This window comes from Gymnoscopelus braueri (assembly GCF_963280865.1).
Source record: "Gymnoscopelus braueri genome assembly, chromosome: 14".
In the NCBI taxonomy this organism is placed as follows: Eukaryota; Metazoa; Chordata; class Actinopteri; order Myctophiformes; family Myctophidae; genus Gymnoscopelus; species Gymnoscopelus braueri.
This window is the reverse complement of record NC_137619.1, coordinates 11649316-11670872: the sequence shown is the minus strand read 5'-3', so window position 1 is coordinate 11670872 and position 21557 is coordinate 11649316. Positions and strand designations below refer to the sequence as shown.

The following is a 21557-nucleotide window of genomic DNA, read 5'->3' as shown; positions in this document are numbered from 1 at the left end:
TTTAAGTATATTTTGATGCCAATACTTAGCCTAAATTCTGAATACCAGACTTTTACTCGTAACAGAGTATCTCTACATTGTGGTAGCCTATTGATACTTTTACTCAAGTAACAGCTGTGAGTATAGGCTACTTGTACTTCTTCCACCACTGAGCAAATAGGCCATTTAAAAGTCCCGCAACTCGTACTCTCGTCCATGTAACTCCTCCCCTGCCATATGTGGTCTCTGTGTGCCATCAGCCAATCACTATCCTATAGGCAAACAGTGTCATGAATATTCATGAGCCTTTGATGGCCCTGGTACCTCAGACGGGGTTAGGTCAGTTGAAGCAGGATTCAGTCGGGTGATTTTTTGTGTCAGGGGGTCCGTCTGTCTGTCAACCCAGTGAAACCCAGAAAAAAAGGACTAATCTAGCCTTTCCCTGAGTCCCTGACACCGGGGAGACCATGGCTCGGACCCCGGGCTTTAGGGGACCTCTTCTGGTGACCCTGCTTCAGATGGTCCTTCTCTGCTCCGCTCAAGTAAGACTTTATAACACTTGTGTTTCTCTCCTTTATAGATCGACGAAGCAGAGTTGTTGCAGCAGGTGAGTATATGATGATTCCGATGGCAAACGGAGCCTATGATTCCTGCTATTTATGTCACATCTATTGGTTTTTGGACAGAGGTTCAATCGTTGTGATTTTATCCTGCCAGATTATTTGGCATCTAACTGTGAGATCTGGGTAAAACGACTTGAGCCTTATTACAGTTGTTCCATTGATTAGATCGGTCATATAATTAGGTATATGAATATTAAAGTAGCCTGTACATAAGAGCACGTTTGTGCAGTGTCAGTGTTATACTTACAAATACAATTATAGCTAAATGCACCTGTTCCACTTTTTTTCTATACTTTGGATGTAGGTTAGGCCTGGCTTATAGGCTATACGTAAGAGCAACTATAAGACGGGGCAAAAGAAGTGAGGATAATTTTCATCAAATGAAACTGAAATTCATGTTTTTGTTTTTTTTATCATGTTGTTTACCCAGAGGAGCCAAGGAGCAGCTGGCCCCCCGGGACCTTCAGGTGTCCCAGGGATTGACGGAGTTGCTGTAAGTGTTCATAGTGATAGCCTTTTGATTGATTGATTGATTGAATACTTTATTAACAGTTTGCAATTAGTACAGAGGTAGGATTTACAATGATTGTTTAAACACAAAAAGTTTCCATTGAGGTTATGTGTATTCAATTAATTAAATACAATATACAATAATGAACTAGACATAATCAACACTATAGTAGCAATGAAGGTATGTGTACAGTAAGCCTAATTTATAATCCATAGTACGAGTGTGTTGCTTGCCTAAAAACAACCGATCTACAAGCTAATCTACAGCCAATCAGGAGAGACTACCCATTTATCAGCTTCAATTTGAATAGTGTTCCACTTCCAATTGTGTCTGCTCGCTTCTGTGTGTCATCACTTATGTTCAAATGTCACTTGTTTATATCCTATATCCTGCATGAGTTCTCACTACCGATTGCATAGAATTGGTATCTTGACCTGAAAATGCATTTTCTGCTTTACTAAAGAGCTGGAGAGACTGGAAAGTCTCTCCAGTGAGTATACCCCGTTAGCCTACTCTATGAACACTCAGTGTTTACTGTGTTACTATCAGAATATAGAATCATTTAACAAAACACTTACTGTACCTCTAACAAATACAATTTGTCTCATTACAGGGAGAAAGGGGAGATGGTGGCGTGGAAGGCCTTCCTGTAACTATGAATTCTAAATTAGTTTTGAAATGATGTTTAAGTATTTTGTTTTGTGGTATATTCTTTATTATAATTTCAAATATTTGTATTATGTGGGTGTTCTGAACATTTTTTAGGGACCCGACGGCGATGGAGGTAGACCGGGCTCTGCTGGATTGCCAGGCGAACCCGGGGCTGATGTGAGTTTTTATTTTAAACACAACTTTTGAAACTAATTTGTGTTTGGGCTCTGCATTGTTGTTGATATTAAGTTGGCAACAATAAGGCCTGTATTCAGGACTCACTCATGGCCGCGAGGGGGTGGAACCTTGCCAGGCATGCCTCCCACCCATAATGTGTTCTTATCGGCTCGCTACAGCAGGCCTGTGAAAGGTCCGTTTTAGCCCCGAGCTCTTGTTGCAAAGTATACAAAAAGAGAGGAATTTAATAATCAGGGTGAACAAAATTCGAATTTCCTTTTGTGAGAGGGTATAGCGGTCATTTTGTGCAACCCAGGCCTGAATGTAATTAACTTATGATGCCTCCAGAGCTTCTGGGAAAGTCAAGAAAGCAGACATTGTGTGATGATAATGTGTGATGATATAGCCTGACAAAGAGGGACTGTAATTCATTTTTATCTTGCCCTGAAGTTATAGACATACAGTATAGTCTACTATTGATTTTCACTATACCCATGGTAGAGAATATTATCAAAATGTGAGGTAACACTATTGATTTTTATTGCATTCATTATTGTTTATGTTGTCATTAGAACAGTTCTGGGGACCATCAGGGGTTCCATTTGTACACTCTCAGAGTTAAATGAACACTGAGGATTTTAAAGAGTAGATTTGGGTTAAAGTGTACAGTGGGTGTCTGTGGGCCTAATGCATATCAAACTGGGGGTCCTTGAAATTAAAAAAAGGTTGAGAATCACTGATTTAAGTGTGTACCACTACCACCGTATTTTGCAAACAATAGTGGTATTGTGGGTTGCTTGTTGTTGGTTGGTGTCTGGGGTCTAGAATCCTCAGAATGGTGTGGAATGGTGTCTGTCAATGGGCTTGTTTGAGGACAGCCAGAGGAATGTTGGTCTCCAGCAGTGTGGGAGCTCTCACCTCCACACCGCTTCTGCTAACATCGCTGACTCTCTGTTAATCCAGTGCCTCCCAACCTGGGGTCACTTTGGGACCAAAGATCACAGGGGGGTGTGAGGCCTTGTTGCAGCAAAATCATTCAGTAACATGCCTTTTTTAGGTCATTATATTGTCCAGAATAGTAAAAAAAACAATCTACATTTTTCAAAAGGAAAACAACCAGTTGAGCTTTGTAGATTGTCTATTTCTGCTATTCATTGTACATGAAGTATATGGGGCCTAAGTGGTTAATACAGTATGTCTGAAAATCACGTGTGTGCGCGCGCGCGCGCTGCGCGCGCGCGTGCGTGCGTGCGTGCGTGCGTGCGTGCGTGCGTGCGTGCGTGCGTGCGTGCGTGCGTGCGTGCGTGCGTGTGTGTGTGTGTGTGTGTGTGTGTGTGTGTGTGTGTGTTTGCACATATGTGGAGGGGTGTCAGCTTCTGTCAGGTGTAAGAAGGGGGGGCTCCAAGGAAAGACAGTTGGGAACCACTGTGTTAATGCATCATTATCTGTTTAAAACACCGAATCACTGTGAATAAACCCACGTTTGCTGTATGTATACGATTTCCTATTCATTACACTGTTATTGCCACATAGATTTCACAGAAGAAAAATGTTGTTTAAAATGGTCAGATTTTTGATTAAGCAAAAATTGCATGAGGGGCTGAGATATACAGTATTGTGATTATATCACTGCTACAGCTGTTGTTTCCTTATATCCATATAAAGCCTGCCATGTATAATTAGCAGTATGTTTTACCAAAAATGTAACCAAAAGCTTATGTTGCTAACCAAGACCTAGCATAGCAGGTTATCATCATTATACAAGGGAGAACTTCACTGGGGAGGTCCACTTTGACTTAAGATGTTCCACAGTATATACTGAACCACGTTAGGGGCGGGGCAATAGCTACGCAGCTAGCATAGTTTCTCACTCATGAATATATAAGTAGCTCCTCCCAAATTAATATGGACACATGACAATGATATAAGACAGAGGTCTTCAATGTTTTTCAGACCAAGGACCGCTTAGCTGAGAGAGAGATGAAGCAGGGACCGCCCACTACATATTGGATTCATGTAAAGGCCAAACCGCACCAATGCAACTAGTCGCAACTCCTTGCAAAAAAACAGTTTTAAGGCCATGTCACACCAATGCAACTCCTTGCAACTGCCATTGGGGATAATGGTTGCGAGTAGTTGCATGTTGCATGGGTGGATTGGCCTTTAAATGTGTGTTTTCAGACATTTAACCACTTAAACCCTCAATACTTTGTAAACCTGACCTTTGGTCTGCTCTTTTTTCCCTCTACACACCAAATCTCTTTGGTGAAAATAGCCAATCTGCTATTTTCGGTTCCCCCCAGAATAGGGATATGAGGGTTCAAGTGGTTAATGTAAAAATTAAAAATAAATAAAGTCCCTTTTACACAAAGATTTGGCGGCCCCCCTGCAGTATCTCTGAGGACCCCCAAGGGGTCCCGGACCCCCTGTTAAAGACCCTAGCTAGATGGGAAAATGAACTGCAACAGGAAACGGGTATGCCACCTTCTGAAAACACGGTACTACGGTTTTACACAGAGCCAATAGGTGCTTCATTGCCGTTTGAGGTAAAAGTAAGTAAACTTGACTTTAGCCCCATGATTCATTCAGCATCAAAGAGCACTACTCAGCCCCCTCTGACTCATGGCCGACGTTCACTTTGTTACGACGTACGAGTTAAGTCTAAGTCTGTCTTTGTGTGTTGCAGGGTTTGACTGGCCCTATTGGAGACGCCGGGCCTGACGGTCCCTTCGGACAGAAAGTGAGTGACTAATGGGCCTTTCATCTTTTCAGCTCCGCGGTCTCCCAGGGAGACCGGCCGTGCCAAAGTGCCGTCCACTCCGCTGCCATGACAGTGGGAATCACTGTGGCGTGAAGCAATTCCTCGTGATGAATGGCTCTTAATCCTGCAAGTGTTCTCGTGTAATCTCTGTGGGGAATGGAAGTCAGAACATCGGTCCTCATTAAACTAAACATTGCCGGGTCAAGTGTGCCCCCGGCCCAGTCATGCGATAAGACCAGAGGAATGTGAACGCAAGTCTCTTGTTTTTGAGGTCTCAAGTCTGCTTCTTTTGAAATGAACACAATATGTGGGTCAGCGACAGCGTAGAAGTTTGCTGAAGTTATACAGTATTTTTAGTGTATTGTTGAGGAAACACTTAATTGGATTAAAGTCATAACTTTTTCAATTAAACAAAAGTTATTTTTTATATAATCTTTCACTGGTATAGTTTTCCACAATAACCATTCCACATAAATGTTTTTTTTTTCTTGTTCTACAACTTCTCACTTATTCATAAGTGTTTGCCCCCGACACTCTAAAATGAGTAGGCTTGACTATTAAATGACTTTGATAAAGGCACTATTGTCATTTTCATAAGGTTTGGATCTGTTGGAAATGGAATAAGATTGATATTTTATTGTAAAATGTAAAAAAATCTTTATTTTCATTTTGCTCTATAGGGCGAACCTGGGAAAGTTGGACCTCGTGGATTAGCTGTAAGTTACATTATTATCCTCTATGAACCGCTAAAACACATGTTTGCTACTTACACAGATTGCACCTGCCAGATAGTGAAATGTTATGTTCATTATTGGGTTTCAATAAAGTGGTTCCAATATGTACAGATTAATTCTCAAGCAGGTCGCACATGTATTTGTTTTATTTTCGTCATCATTTTGTCTATCTCTGTTCAGGATTCAAATTGAAAAACAATTCTACAAGCGATCTACAAGCTCGAAACACGTCGCTTCGCGCCGTGTTTCGAGCTTGTAGATCTGCTACTTTTGTGTGACGCTGTAGTATGATCAAGTAGGGCGTTAATTTACAAAAAAAACAGTTAGAATATGGAGATAAGAGGTTTCTGCCCGACAACATAGATATGGTACTGACTTATTCTGTTTGTCTCCCTCTACAGGGTGTTGGGGAAGATGGACCCCCTGTAAGTAAATGATCAATGCTACTTGGTGCTATATGTTACATTTGATGCGACCATCTTTAACATTGTGGTGTCAAAACACAAACCAACACTTCCACAACGTGTCTTTGCACAGGGACCACCAGGGCCTGGAGGACTTCCAGGGGAATTGGGCAAAGGTGGACCCCCTGTGAGTATACTGACAGATACCGTTGGCAGAAAATGATGTTGATTAATCGTACTGTCTATTAATATTGTCTATATTAATCAATTAATCTATGAAATTGGCCTGGACCGCAGGCATCGCGGTTCAGGCACCTTGGCTCCAAAGTAGCCTGACAGCGCATCGCGGGTTCGAGTCCCGACCCCCGACGGCCTTTGCTGCATGTCACTCCCCATCTCTCTCCCCATTTCCTATCAGACTACTATTCAATCAATAAAAGCCCCAAAAAATAATATAAAAGAATAATGAATCAATCAAATCGATCCATAAGGGTACAAAATGCGCCCATAAGGGTGTGTTTTACTCACTCAGAGCTAACAACACTGAGGGTTTACTGAGTTCTGGGGAATCTCTTACAGAAAGTGATTGCAATTTCACCTGACTGGTGAAATTGTTGATCTTACCGTGTTGCTGAAATCACGAATTGATTTTCATTTCTACAAGAGTAGTGACAAATAAACCCCCACACACACACACACGCACACACGCACACACGCACACACGCACACACACACACACACACACACACACACACACACACACAATAATAGCTGATCAACAAGCTCACAACGCGTCGTGATGCGACACGTTCCGAGCTTGAACATCAGCTATTATTGACGATGCCTGAATACACAAATCCAATCTGATCACTTGCAAATAACAGTGTGGACGGTCACTCCTAAAGATCAGACTGGAGAAACAAATCAGATTTTCCTGCAGTATAAAGGCCTAAGAGGTCACTATACTGATCATCATTTATTAATTTGAGCATGCGGGACGTTTATGGAAAGTATTGTCTGTACCCTTCAGGTCACTGTAATAGCTGCCAAAGTAATTAAGGTTATCCTAAGTTTGTTGTTTGGTAAATCCCACTTAGAGTTGTTGTATCTGCTGAGAACACCATCCATTTATTCAATTAGACTCCCAGTAACTTTGAGAGATTATCCTTCACCGAAGCCTTTAAAGTCCAGCCTTTATGGTAGCATACTGTATATAATTTGAGTAGATCTTTAATGGCGGTTTAAAGATGTATTTCCGGCAGGTAACTTTTTTCTCGAGTGAATCCTCACGAATTCCAGTGGTGGAAGAAGTCCTCACACTTGTTACTTAAGTAAAAGCATCAATACCTCAATGTAGAAATACTCTGTTACAAGTAAGATTCCGGTATTCAAAATTTACTTGAGCAAAAGTATAAAAGTATTGGCATCAAAAGTACCAAAAGTAAAAGGACTCATTATGCAGAAGGTCCCATATCACGATGCGACGTGTTGTGAGCATGTAGATTGCCTATTTTCAAATAGCCAAAGTAAATATAGGGCTGAAGTGGTTAATGTATGTTTTACAAAGTAACTAGTAACTAAAGTAAAAGTAAAAGAAAAAAGAAATGGAAATACTTCGGTAAAGTCAAAGTACCTAAAACTTTTACTTTAATACAGTACTTACAGTAAGTAAATGTACTTAGTTACTTTCCACCATGACGATTTCCTTATGAAATGTCAAAGCATTGTAGCTCTGACGGTGTCACATCATCCCATAAGTGGTTTCAGCTGTGCATAACAGCAGATTCACACATGACATCTCTTTAGACCAGTGGTTCCCAAACTTCTTCAGCTGAGACCTTATTTTGTGGAAAATAATCTACAAGCTCACATGTCACAAATCTGTTATTTTCATTTTTTTAATGGATATATATATATATATTCTTTGAACATATCTGTAATAATTTTAAAAGATGAGTGAATTTCTTTAAAATATTCTGTAAATTATTATAATTTTTTCGATCTTTGAAGGTCTTTTTAAATAATAAAAGAATTGTAGAAAATGCAAAAAAAGAAAGTAAATAAATTGATATATATTTGTGACCACAAAAAACACAGCCTGAAAATGGGTCCCGACCCACTGCTTGGGAACCAATGCTTTCGACAACCATAATATACAGTATATCAACATACAGCAGAGGCAAACCTGAGAGAGAGCCACTGAAATCGATGCAGCAGCAACCACTTAGCTTCTAACAGGACTATGTATTTTATCTCTGACTTTAACCTTACAGAGACAGTACACATTAATCCACAGTGGTGGAAAAAGTATTCACATTTTTACTTAAGTAAAAGTATCCATACTTCAATGTAGTAGTCTGTTATAACTAGAAGTCCTGTATTCAAAATGCACTTGAGTAAAAGTATAAAAGTATCTGTATCAAAATATACTTGAAGTACCAAAAGTTAAAGTACTCATTGTGCAGAATGTCCCATTTCACTAGTTCAAAATGTAGAACAAAATAGCCGATCTACAAGTTCACAATGTGTTGCATCGCGACGCATTGTGAGCTTGTAGATCTGCTATTTTCAAATGGCCAAAATATATAGGGCTGAAGTGGTTAGTGTGTTTTGTAATAATAATCAAAAACTCCAGCAACTAACTCAAGTTTTCATATAATTGTAGTGGAGTAAAAGTACAATATTTTTCTCTGAGATGTAGTGGGGTAGAAGTATTGAAAATTGTAAATACTGAACAAAGTAAAGAACAGTAGGCTACATGAGTACATGTACTTAGTTACTTTACACCACATGAATCCACATCACTATAAGGCCTGATTTATGCTAAGTCGTGCACCAGTGACATGCGCGAAAATAGCTGCAACGCTTTGTGAGCTTGTAGATCTGCTATCTTCGGCATGTGACACCGCCTCACAATGAAGTGCAAAACAATTTCAATATTGAGTCTATTATCGAGTCTATATAATCATAATGGAATCAAAGTCCAATGACGAAGGAATGGATGCATTTCATTTGATTATTTTAGATGCAGGGCAGGTGATATGACTTCAAATAAATATCATGATTATTTCAAACGTTTACCCCGATCAGGCTGAATGATTATTAGAAAGTGAAAATAGCAGATCTACAAGCTCAAAACATGTCACATCGTAAAACGTTGTGAGCTTGTAGATCTGCTATTTTCACTTTCTAATTTGACTATTTTTGTATGCCACCATTGCACTACAAAGTACACAGCTAACAGGGTTAAGTGGATAATCAGACTAATTGATTTTTAAAAAGTTGACATGTAAGAAGCAAAAAGACGTGCTTCTCTGTTATTTGATGAACCTACATGAGCGAGATGACGTCGGTTACTGGTTCTAAATATGGCTTTCGACATATTTTCGGTTAATTGCCCAGCTCTAATGTGATGTTCTCTTCCTACAGGGTGCCATGGGCGTGCGAGGACCTGGGGGACCTCGGGGACCCGCTGGGGTCAGAGTAAGCATCACCCGTTTTATCATAAATGACAATGTTTTGATTTGAACATTTTAGAACACAAAAAATCTACCCAGTGGTGGAAAAAGTACTCACATTTTTTACTTAAGTAAAAGTATCAATACTGCAATGTAGAAATACTCTGTTACAAGTAAAAGTCCGGAATTCAAAATTGACTTGAGTAAAAGTACAAAATTATTGGCATCAAAATGTACTAAAGTAGAAAGTACTCATTATGGAGAATTTCACAAGTTTTCTAATGTATAACATTTATAATTCTTTTTGAAAATAGCAGATCTACAAGCTCACAATGCGTCGCATCGCGACGCATTGTGAGCTTGTAGATCATATGGCCTGAATGTTTATAGGGCTGAAGTAGGTATGTTTTGTAATAATAATCAAAATCTACAAAGTAACTAGTAACTAAAGTTTTTTAATAATTGTAGTGGAGTAAAAGTGCAATATTTGCCTCTTGAGATATAGTGGAAAATTGGAAATACTCCAGTAAAGTAAAAGTACCTCAAAATTGTACTTACATAAGTACAGTACTTGAGTAAATGTACTTAGTTACTTTCCACCACTGCATCTAACACCGACAGTGATGCTTCCAATGTACATACTGTAGAGCTCATAACTCACGAGACCTTTGCCATTTGAATCAAATGTATTTTTCTTCTCTTTTTTGTTTCGTGTAAATGTTAGGGTGCAGCCGGAATGCAGGGCAGTGCTGAACTGGTAAGGCTCAATTATTTCTGAAATGTCATTTCATTGCTATTTCGAGTGTTTGTTCAGTAACAGGTGTCTCCTATATAAGTTCTCTCTCCTGATTGGATGATATTGGTATCCCGATCTTAAAATACATTTTCTGTTTACTAAAGAGCTAGAGAGACATGGAGACACCGGCACCTTCAAAATAAAATATTATTTATTTATTTTCTTTTGCATAATATACCTGACTGTATGATGTGACATTGTGCTCTAGTGCCCAAACTCCTGTCCTCCAGGGACTTCAGGTCATCCAGGCCTTCCAGGCATGAAGGTGAGTAGGATGGTGGAACACAATCACATTATGCTAGAGCAGTGGTTCTTTTTCATGTCAAGGACCCCCACATTGATGTGTATTTGGCCGCGGACCCCCATCTGAAAAGGTTTTGCCAGGGACCCCCAAAAGAGAAGATTTATGCTAAAACATTATCGAAATTATTAAAAAGCATTAAAAAAAAAAGCAGATATATAAGCTTGCAGCGCGACATGAAGTGACGCACTGTGAGCTTGTACATCTGCTATTTTTGAATAGCCAACATATGAATGAATAAAGTGGTTAAAATTATTGTGATGCTCTATTAAGGACCAAGGACCCCTACGGTGGTCCCCGGACCCCACTTTGAGAACCACTGTACTTGAGGGGTTCCAGGGTGTCCCTAGCCAAATGATTGGAGCCTTCACAGTTTTGTAACTCCGAGAGTGTACAAATGGAACCAGACGGACCCATGCAGGTCCATTTGGTTCCATTTCCAGCAGAAGATTTTACAGTGTAGATTGGGGGTCCCAGAGATAGTATCAAATGGGGGGTCTGTGGCCTGATGCATATCAAACTGTAATACGCTAATTGTAATCATAAAGGTTGAGAATCACTGCATTATGCTAACAGTGTTATAGTGTTGTGAGGTTCAGTGTTGTGTTCAGATGATGCCTCCTCCTTCAATGTGTTTAATACTCTTCTAGGGCCACAAAGGTGTGAAAGGAGAAGGAGGAGAGCCGGGGAAACAAGGGCACAAGGTATGGATCAGTGTTAATGTTGTTGACTAAGACAAAGACTGAAAGACTAAGATTTTGATATTTAGTCGACTAAGGCTAGAATAAGACTAAACAATTTCAGATGACTAAAATAGGACTGAAACTAAATGGTGTGTTATTCAAAAGACTAAGACTAAATCAGAATTTTCTGTCAAAATGAACACTGTTATGGATGATTGATTGATTAATTGATTGATTGATTGATTGGTTGGTTGGTTGATTGGTTGATTGATTGGTTGATTGGTTGGTTAATTTAATGAAATTATACAATACACAATCATCATACCGTGCTTAACCACTTTCAACCTGGCATCCCTATTTTGGGCATGCAGTTATAGGTGAAAATGTCCAAAACCGTTTTTTTTAATATAGTGAAAATAGCCGAACTGCAATTGACAATGGCGCTGCTTCACGACGGGTTGTGAGCTTGTAGATCAGTTATGTGCGCGTGACACCATCGTACGAAGAGGTACCTATAAAACAAGGTGGTTTAAGTGGTTAATCATTCATATTGCAAAACACGTCTGACGACTTATTTCCATTGCAATCCTGTTCATTCTGAGAGAGAGAGAGAGAGAGAGAGAGAGCGAGAGCGAGAGAGAGAGAGAGAGAGAGAGACCTCTAGCCAGTCTGGAAGACGTGGATACTCATACAGCAGACATTAAGCGCATTCAATTTACATAAATGACGTTGAATATATGACCACAAAAAAACTATCAACAAAAACAGGGAATCGCCTTCACAAGTGCTACCACACACACACACCACAACATTCCACATCAGAAATAAACCTCATATCTCCATATTTAAACCTTTTAGTTTTTTTTTGTGAATTGATGCCCTACTTCATCATACAAGGGGTTGCACAAAAGTAATGAAAATATCAGATCTAGAAGCTCACAACGCGGCGCAATGCGACGCGTTGTGAGCTTGTAGATCTGATATTTTCACATTTTTTTAAATATTACTTTTATATTTTATTTATATATAAAAGGAAAGGTTTTGGACATACAAGGTTTCTACCCAACAGCAATGACACACACAACTTAAATGCAAACAAGGGATTCACGGCACTCTGTCCTTATTATTATTATTTATGCCCCTATATTTATTTATGCCACCATGTTTATTTATGCCACTATATCTGTGCCACTATATTTCAATGAGGGGAAATGTACCTATGAGTAATGACCCTGTACCCTTGTAATGCATGGAATATGATTTATATGAAGTGGCGTTCAAACACAAGCACACAAGTTCTCCCTAAAGGAGGGCCGTTATACTTGGCAGCGCGCCGGTGTCGCGCACCGAAAATAGCCGATCTGCAAGCTCACAACGCGGCACGGCATGGCCGCGCTGTGAGCTTGCAGATCGGCTATTTTCACTGCGCGACACCGGCACGTGACTAGGTATAAATCAGCCCCTAATGTGCCCATGCACCATATAAATGGAAATGAGCCAGGGGCCTATCTGCCTTCATCAGCTCCTGCCTGGGCCCGTGATTTACTGCCAGTCTGCCGTCCATGCCTGGGAATCATTTCCTCCCTCCAATGAAATCTCACACTTTGATGGACCTTTTGCACTCACGCGTGCACGTTTTTTCCCGCCCCCATTCACAAAATGGAACGTTTGTTTCCTGGCATACAGATTTACACCTTTTTTTTTTTACAATACAGATTTAACGGTGTGGTAGATAAAACTACTTAAAAAGTAAAAAAAATGAGATTCTTAAAAGATAATTTACAATTATAATAATTACAATTTAGGCACTTAGCAGACGCCCTTTCCAGAGCGATACAATAAACAAGGTAAATCATCACATAAGTAGACTGCAGAGAGAAAAGTAGCCTATAGTACTAATCAATGAATCTCATATCTGTCCGAACAATGTGCTCTAAATCTAAATTAGATCCTGTACATTTGAAACTATAGGATATCAGGTAAACAATGAACCTTGCATCTCTCTAAATAACACACTATCTAAATCACATTCTTAAAAAAACAAATCTAATCTAAGTCTAAATCTGGTATTGTTTTAATCGTCTCTGTGGGGTGGAAACCTCATATGTCCAAGGCTGTAACTTTCCGCGGCGCGTTTCGAGCTTGTAGATCTGCTACTTTTGATGCTTTTGTGTGACGCTGTAGTATGATCAAGTAGGGCAGTAATTTACGGAAAAAAAACACACCAAAAGTTGAAATATGGAGATAAGAGGTTTCTGCCCGACAGCAACGAATTGATTTACGTCTGGAGGGAGGTCAGAGATGAACAGATGCGCGCTCTTTGATTTGCATACGGAACACATACCGCCTCCTCCAACCTCCTCCCACCTCCGCTCCGGTGCTCCGACCTGCGTGTATGGTACATCACAACATAATGTGCAGTGCTGACGCTGCGTTTTTTTGCATCTCCATTTTTCACATAACCCCACTGATGTAATGGATGCAGACTAGTCAGTGATGAGGGCGATGATGAGAAATTTTCCCTGAGTCGTTAATTTCGTGATGACTCTACAAAGACCTTTGAATGTGATTTAGAGGTTTTCATTTTTAACCATATTAATCTCATACCATTTTATTGTTTATTGTTTGTACAATTTTCAACCTGATGTCCCTATTTTAGGCATGCCATTATAGGCAAAACCTTTCAAATAATATTGTCATTTCATGAGCTATTCTGTAGTAATTTTGAGCATGTGTATGAGCTATTCTTGTTTCATTATAGCCCGAGTCTTATGACATAAGTCATTGTTTCCCAAACAATGGGATACTCCAGATATAAGTAACCCGCTCAACCGAAATCACCAAATCTTGTCAACAACATCCGACTGATATTAGGAGAGCAGAGCACATTCCCATCCTAAAGTCTCTGCTCTTTGACTTTGTACTGTTACATCACTGTTTCTACTGTGAATGTGTCATTGTAGCTGCTCTTTTATTTGAATCAATAAAATGTGTTTTTAACCAGTCACAATGGTAGAGTATGTTAATATAGCAATAAGCCACTAGAGGTCGCAGTTTACCGAGTATTTTATAACAGCTGAGGGGCGTAAAGTGCCTAAAACCCTCTCAGCCATTAGCCATCAGAATCAAGGAATGGGACTAGCCGTTGTAGAATACAATATAACTAACACATCTGCAGTGGTTGGATGTGGTCTACCTACTCTTCCATTGAGACATTTAGACCCAGGTGACAGGGGTAGGGCACCTACTGGTTAACAATGTCAATAAAGTTATTTGAAGCAGACGGCACACCGGATTGGACACCAAATGGACCGCCATTTTTTGGACATCTTTCCAATGACCTCCCTCCGTTGGAAGATGTTTATGTCCAACAGACATAAAACCTTCCGACTGTAGTTTTATGAAAAGAAAACTTGATTTTACGCCAAGCCTTCCAAAGTACAAGTCATTCGTAATTTACAACGCACAGCAATATGTCAATCTGCAATGAAATCCTCAGCTTTACATAATGATGTCTATTATATTGAGGTCACTTAAGGCTGTGACACCCTGAAAGCGTCACAGGCGCGCATCAAGAGATAAAAAAGAGTGTTGCTCCAACTCGTGATGGTCTGTGCCACACGGCCAAGACAAAAATGGCAAGACTCATCATCATTTACTTCCCGTATCTGCGTGACCGGAAGCAGGTTGGAGTCTATAAATTCCAATGGCAGAGTGAACGTGAACACAGCTTCTGAACCATTCTTTAGTTTAGCCCCATGGTCACTGAACGAAATATCGGACGCGATCGCCACAAGCCACACGATCTTCCCATGATTCTCATACTAAAATGGCTTTTTTCAGAGAGACAAATCAGGAGAAAATCGACTTCATTATCGACCTTTCTCTGTCCCAGCAACACGCTCTCGCGGGATCTAGCACCAGTAAACATAGGACTTTCAGATGCCGGTGCACACGAGACCATTTGTAGTATTTCTGTACCATTTCGCCTCTAGTGGCTCCAATTGGGATGGCGGATCTTCCTAAAAAAATTATACTTTTTGCACACAGCGAATAATACAGAGAGCTTTGACCGACGCATCAACAGGTTTTGCCACGTCTAATTGTTGCCTCCAGTATGGCTGCAGCCGTCGTAAACAATGTTTTTTTTTTTATAACGCACACTCGTAGTGTGTCAGGGCAGCGCTTTAACATTAACTGCAGCCTCGCTTTCAAATGAGGTTACATAGAAAGGTGTTTTTGGGATGCAAGTCACTGTACGTGTTACAGTATACTTACAGGTCCTTTCGGAGGAAACCAAGTAGAACATTTATGGTTTTGTTACATTGTCATATTTCTCTCATAACTTCAGGGTGAGGAAGGAGAACAGGGAGTACTGGGAGACCTTGGAGCTCAAGGACCAAGAGTGAGTTGTTTTTAGATATTGATTAGAGCCTCATTGTTCTAGTTTGTCATGTCTAGTGATAGCATGTCCTTATAGTCACTGAAACTCAATTCGTGTGATTTCAGGGTTCTCAAGGAATCAGAGGAGCCATGGGGATGATGGGCTCCAAGGGAGAGACGGTAAGCTATTCCGTGATATAAAAAAAAGATGAGCGATTCTACCACTTACTATACTTTTACCCAATCGTCATTATCGCTTGGTTGCAGCAGTCTATAAACATGCTTAAAGGAGCACTTTACCCATTTCCAACCTAATCTTCATAAACTGTTATTGGTCCTTACTTATGCTTATTATAAGATGCCACAATCTCCGTCTTCTCACTCTGTGTCTCATTGGTGGGCTACGGATAGTTCAGAAACCTGCCTACCAATGATATCATCAATGGGGATTCCAAACTACAGCATAGTTTGAACTCTTGTTTGAAATGACAAAACATGTCCACTGATGTTGTCACTAGTAGGCAGGTTTCGGAACTGTCCACAGACCTCCTACACACCGAGTAGACAGAAATGGAGCCATCTTATAATATTATTGAAGACCAATTATACAAAGATAGGTTGAAAAGGGGGGTATTGCTCCTTTAAGGGTGATTTATACTTAGTTGCATGACGGTGTTGCTCACCGAAAATAGACGATCTACAAGAGCTTGTAGATCAGCAATTTTCTGTACAAATCCTGCATTAGAAGTTGACAAAGACCAGAGTAAGAGAATCTACACCCAGACTGGGGTCAGAAGTGGATTAGGTGTGTAGGAGCAGATAGTCCAGTAGTAGAAGCAGCAGCATGCAGTCTCTCAGTCACAAAACCAAGATGTAATGGCAGAAAGACGTAGAAGAATAAGGCCAGATAATAACAGACCAATAAACCAGATCATCATCCTTTGCAACGGACATGCTGTATTATTTATGCTTGTCATTGCAGGGTGCCAGAGGTCACGATGGAGGTCCAGGATCGCAAGGCGTTTCCGGGGCCACCGTAAGCGTTTTATTATTGCTGTGCTGTAAATAGTTTTTACTATGACATCATCACTGTCTGAGGTCACTGTGGAGGTTCGTCCTAATGTCCCGTCTGTTTTCAGGGAGACATGGGACAGAGAGGAGTGATGGGCGAGTTTGGGCCTAAAGGTGATCTGGTCAGTATCATAAAACATCCATCTATAAATGCGCAAAAATCTATGTGTGTGTGTGTGTGTGTGTGTGTGTGTGTGTGTGTGTGTCCTTCATGTATCTCGAGAACTGTCCGACCTATCGACCTCAAGTAACCCATAGGGTCCCTGTACCTCATTTTAAGAACCAGTGAGGTACAGGAATCGTAAAAGGGACCCCTTAAGGAATCGGACCGTTAAGAGGGAATCGTTAAGGAACCGGAATCGTTAAAATCCTAAAGGATCCCAACACTACACCAAAGGCCAAGTGGCTTTGCCCCCAACATGATGAACCTCCAGGCATGGTTCCATGCTGTAAAGAGTGCTGCATTGTGTCCCTTAGCTGTGCAGAAACCCACCTATAGCCTGTTAAGATGCTAATAAACAACTTGTGAAGAATCATCTTCCTCACTCTCTTCTATGTACAATGGGCAATTTCATATCATGTTGTTACATTTTCATGATTTTTCATAAATAGCAGATCTACAAGCTCATAGCGCTGCACTCGGTGCCGCGCTATGAGCTTGTAGATCTGCTATTTTTGAATAGCCAAAGTATAAAATAGGCATAATGGCTATAGCTAGTCTAAAATGACACAGATGCATTCCCGGATTGAATGGGTTAATACTAATAAAGGATACTTCTAGAAATACAATAAACTGAATGTTTTTCTCTTCTTTTCTTAACAAAAGGGTCCTAAAGGAATAAGAGGAATCACAGGAGTTCCAGGTCCCAAAGGAGAGGGTGTAAGTGTCCTATCAGTAATAACACATAGATTGTTTTTATGTTCTGTACATATGCCTTCCATTATTCATTTGTTGTTGTTCTTGTTACAAACAGGGCTTGCCAGGAGTGGAGGCTCGTGAGGGCATTCCAGGGATGCCAGGGACAAAGGTAGGACAGTATGTCACAAGAATATTAGAACAAAACTAAAAAAGATATCTGACATCTGTTTTCTTTCATCGTTTTAAAGTTTGTAAAATAAATATAACTGTCAAGGATCATTTATGTTCGTTAGGAACATTGTTGTTACTTGTTAGGGTTCTCTTTCCCTGCAGTGGACCACAGGCAAGTATAATAAATATGTGTGCATGCATAATGTTATGCTTTTTGGCAGTAAAGATGTCAATCAATCAAATAATGTTTTACTCTGCAGGGGGGCCAAGGAAAAGCAGGCGTTCCTGGGGAGGTGGGGCTTCAGGGACTTCCTGTAAGTATGCCCTTTGATCTGACACTGAATTCATATTCTGATCGATGCAGTACGTTAAAGTGCTTTGGATACATTTATTTAACCACTTAAGCCCTGTATAATATGTCCTATGACAAATAGTGAAAATTGCAGATAGCAGATCTGCTATTTTTCTTATTTTTTAACTAAAACAAAACTGTTCAAATTTTAAAGTAGGGACATCAGGGTTAAAGTGGTTAAATGTACCACCATTCATATAGAGAGCCCTTATCAGACCATGTAAACACTGATATCGCGCAGGCATGCACGCACAGGCAGGTTGCAAAAGAACTGACCACTCATAAGACGCAAAGGAAAATAAATCACGGCATTCACATATAAATATGAATTACATCAAACTTTGCCTGTAGTTTTCCTCCCAGTGCAGAGGAAGAAAGGCTTAGAATATTTACTGTGATCTCTCCTGCTTTGTTAATTTTTCATCTTTATTTACTCAGGGTAGTAGCTAAGCTGAGCACAAGTGCTCATTTTCAGCAACGCCCTGCACATAGACACACACAGACAGACAGACACACAAATTAAAACCTGGGTCCTGACCCAGTACAACCACAGTCTTATACTGTTGGCCAGTTGAGCAGCTCCACTGGAGCAGTTGGGGCTTCAGTGCCTTGCTCAAGGGCACTTCAGTGGTATTGGGGAGGGGTGAGTGGTGGCCATTCACTTCCTCACCCAGATTCGATCCGGGGAATCGAACCCGGGAACCTTCCGGCAACAGGCCTCTAACCTTTAGGCCACCGCTGCCCACGGCAGGCAATGGACTGCTCGCCCAGCGGGCACCCGCTCACCCCAGCATCTCGCTCAGGAGCGCTGGGAGCCTCATGCACAGGATGTTGAGTGAACCGAAACGAGCGCTCCTCAAAACAACAGGTTTGGGAATCTGTTGGGAATCACTTACATGCAAACTGCATGCGCACATGCAGTGGTGGAAAGTAACTAAGTACATTTACTTAAGTACTGTACTTAATTACAATTTTGAGGTATTTGTACTTTACTTGAGTATTTCCAATTTCCAATACTTTTACTTCTACTCCGCTACATCTCAGAGGCAAATATTGTACTTTTACTCCACTACATTTACTTGAAAGCTTTAGTTACTAGTTACTTTTCAGATATAAATTATGATATAATGAAACACACATTCACTACTTTAAACCTATTTTAAACCTAGGCTATTTGAAAATAGCAGATCTACAAGCTCACAACGCGTCGCATCGCGACGCGTTGTGAGCTTGTAGATCGGCTATTTTCAAATATTTAGTACTTTTACTTTTGGTACTTTAAGTACATTTTGATGCCAATACTTTTGTACTTTTACTCAAGTAAGTTTTTTATTCTGGACTTTTACTTGTAACAGAGTATTTTTATATTGCAGTATTGGTACTTTTACTTAAGTATGGAATTTGAGTACTTTTTCCACCACTGCGCACATGCACTCTCAATGTTTGTGTACAAATAATTGGTCAATGGAAAGACATACAGAACACGTTATGCCCACTGACATGCATTACTGTACAAGAATGAGAGAGGATAGACGTCCCAGTCAGAGATCAGCCTGATGGGCAGAACTTCAGAGAAACAGCTGAATCAATGCGACTGGGATTATTATAAGATAAGATAATAACCTCTATTGATAAATTCAGTCACCAAAGTCAGCACAGCAGTTAAGATACTGATTACAGGGCAAGACAGATACTGCATGATCGAAAGACATCACAATTCAATGCAACACCATCAATAATTGGCACACACATACAAAGAAAATACAGTGTACAACACTATACACCCTCAGCAGTGCTTGCATAGTGCAAGACAAGAGAACGCACATTAAGCATGTCTAACAGTGTCCATACTGTACTGTTGTTTTCCGAGCAATTAATATATTAAACGAGCCCAATGACCATCATGTGCCTCGTTATACATCTTCATAGCTAGCGGCACAAAGGACTGTCTACGTTTATTGGTTGTCCCCACGGGGAGGATGAATCTATCCTTTACCCCACCAGCTAAACCTTCTCACAAGTCACAATCTCCAAGTGAAGGGGGTTTGAGTGGTTGTGCCTAATATTTTCTGACCACGAAGCAATATCTGATTCTTTATAAAAACCATCTGGGTTCAAGAAATGAAATTTTCATCCACTACTAAAACACAGAATTAGATTAAAGATGTGCATTTGGAACGAGGCTTTTCCAATTTATGTGGAAGGCTTTGCATTCACGCAAATACTTGACCATACTAGACCATACAATAGAATAGAATAGAATTCTTACTTGGAGTTGTTTTCTCTCCTGAAACAAACAATCAGGACACAGGTGAATGCAACACACAATCAACACAGGTGTAACACATGACATAGAGGAGGGGCAGACCAGAGCTATATAAGGAGAGTTGTGTCACCTCTGTTCACTTCATCGGGCCAGTATTCAACAGAGCCTTTCTATTGGCGAATAGTGACAAAGCCCTGAACCGGAAGTTTACGGAATGCACTGAAGTCTATGAGCGTTTGTCACTATTTCGAGTTTACATGAACCACTGCCCCCGAGGTGACGCAACTCTCAGTCTAATACAAGGCTCTGGGGCAGACCAAGATAGGATGTCACATGGTGTAAACAAAAGCACATGGTAAAGGGCCGATACTGTTGTCCTTATAGTTGTGATGTGGACCCTGCCATGCACATAAGGTTTTAAAAGTATATATACATAGTTATAGTGCTTGGTGTGAATAGCACTTAAATGGTGAATTTATATAGTGCCTTACATTCACCCATTCACACACATTGTCGGCGGAGGCATTCATGCAAGCCAAGGCACCAACCTGCTCCACAGGAGCAGTTAGGGGTTCAGTGCTTTGCTCAAGGACACTTCGATACATACCCAGGAGTAGCCGGGAAGTTAACCAGAAACCTTCCGATTCCAAGACGGCCGTTCTACCTCCTGAGCCACTATGGAGGGAGAAAAATCGGAGGAACAAATGGCGTAAACTGGTGATTCTCAAGTGGGGTCTGGGGACCCCCAAGGCTCCTTGGAACGCTTTCCAGGGGGTCCCCAGCTAAATTAATGATAGTTACGAACCAAATGGACCTCTTACAGGGCTGTATAACTCCCAAGAGTTATAGGGGTCCGTGGCCTAATGCATACCTACCTGGGGGTCCTTAAAATGAAAAAGTTTGAGAACCACTGGTGTAAATAAAACAATGGAGACAGGAAACAACTGAGGGCAGAATTAAATGAACAGTGAAATAACAAAATAACAACACAAGGACATTATCATGGTTTCAGCAGGGGCAGACAGTTACAGTTGTTATCGCTTTAATGTGTTTTCTTTGTTTATTTTGTAGGGTTTGCCTGGTGTGTGGGGCCCAAAAGGAACAGCTGGACCTAAGGTTGGACAACATTTTTGTTTTAGTTTCTTTACTTTGTTTAAACGTTGTTGTACGTCTGTGTCGCCCAATGAAAATAACAGATTTTTCAAGTGCAAAGTGCTGCAAAGCTCTTTTCACTTTCACTTGCATGTTGCATTATTGTAGCTGTCGGGCTGAAACCTTGTGTTTTTCTGTAAATGAATGCCCTACTTCGTCAAAAAGTAGCAAACATAGCCGGTGTACAAGCTCACAACTTGCGAGTTTATATACTATGAGCCTTAT

The 21557-nt window shown here is 40.5% G+C and overlaps 1 protein-coding gene across 1 annotated transcript in view; it reads left to right on the top strand.

The window, feature by feature from the left end:
• The window catches only part of col9a1b (collagen, type IX, alpha 1b), a gene marked incomplete at both ends in the record, with an annotated part of 40657 nt that overhangs the window by 5285 nt on the left and 13815 nt on the right, over positions 1-21557 (top strand). Inside the window, 19 exons of the mRNA XM_080449570.1 lie at positions 560-586; positions 1033-1095; positions 1879-1941; positions 4628-4681; positions 5383-5418; positions 5838-5861; positions 5974-6027; positions 9270-9323; positions 10023-10055; positions 10303-10359; positions 11046-11099; positions 15430-15483; positions 15588-15641; positions 16444-16497; positions 16601-16654; positions 17359-17412; positions 17507-17560; positions 17823-17876; positions 21252-21296. Of these exons, the coding sequence (XP_080305696.1) occupies positions 560-586; positions 1033-1095; positions 1879-1941; positions 4628-4681; positions 5383-5418; positions 5838-5861; positions 5974-6027; positions 9270-9323; positions 10023-10055; positions 10303-10359; positions 11046-11099; positions 15430-15483; positions 15588-15641; positions 16444-16497; positions 16601-16654; positions 17359-17412; positions 17507-17560; positions 17823-17876; positions 21252-21296 (942 nt within the window). The remainder of the gene's footprint in view (positions 1-559; positions 587-1032; positions 1096-1878; positions 1942-4627; positions 4682-5382; positions 5419-5837; positions 5862-5973; positions 6028-9269; positions 9324-10022; positions 10056-10302; positions 10360-11045; positions 11100-15429; positions 15484-15587; positions 15642-16443; positions 16498-16600; positions 16655-17358; positions 17413-17506; positions 17561-17822; positions 17877-21251; positions 21297-21557) is intronic.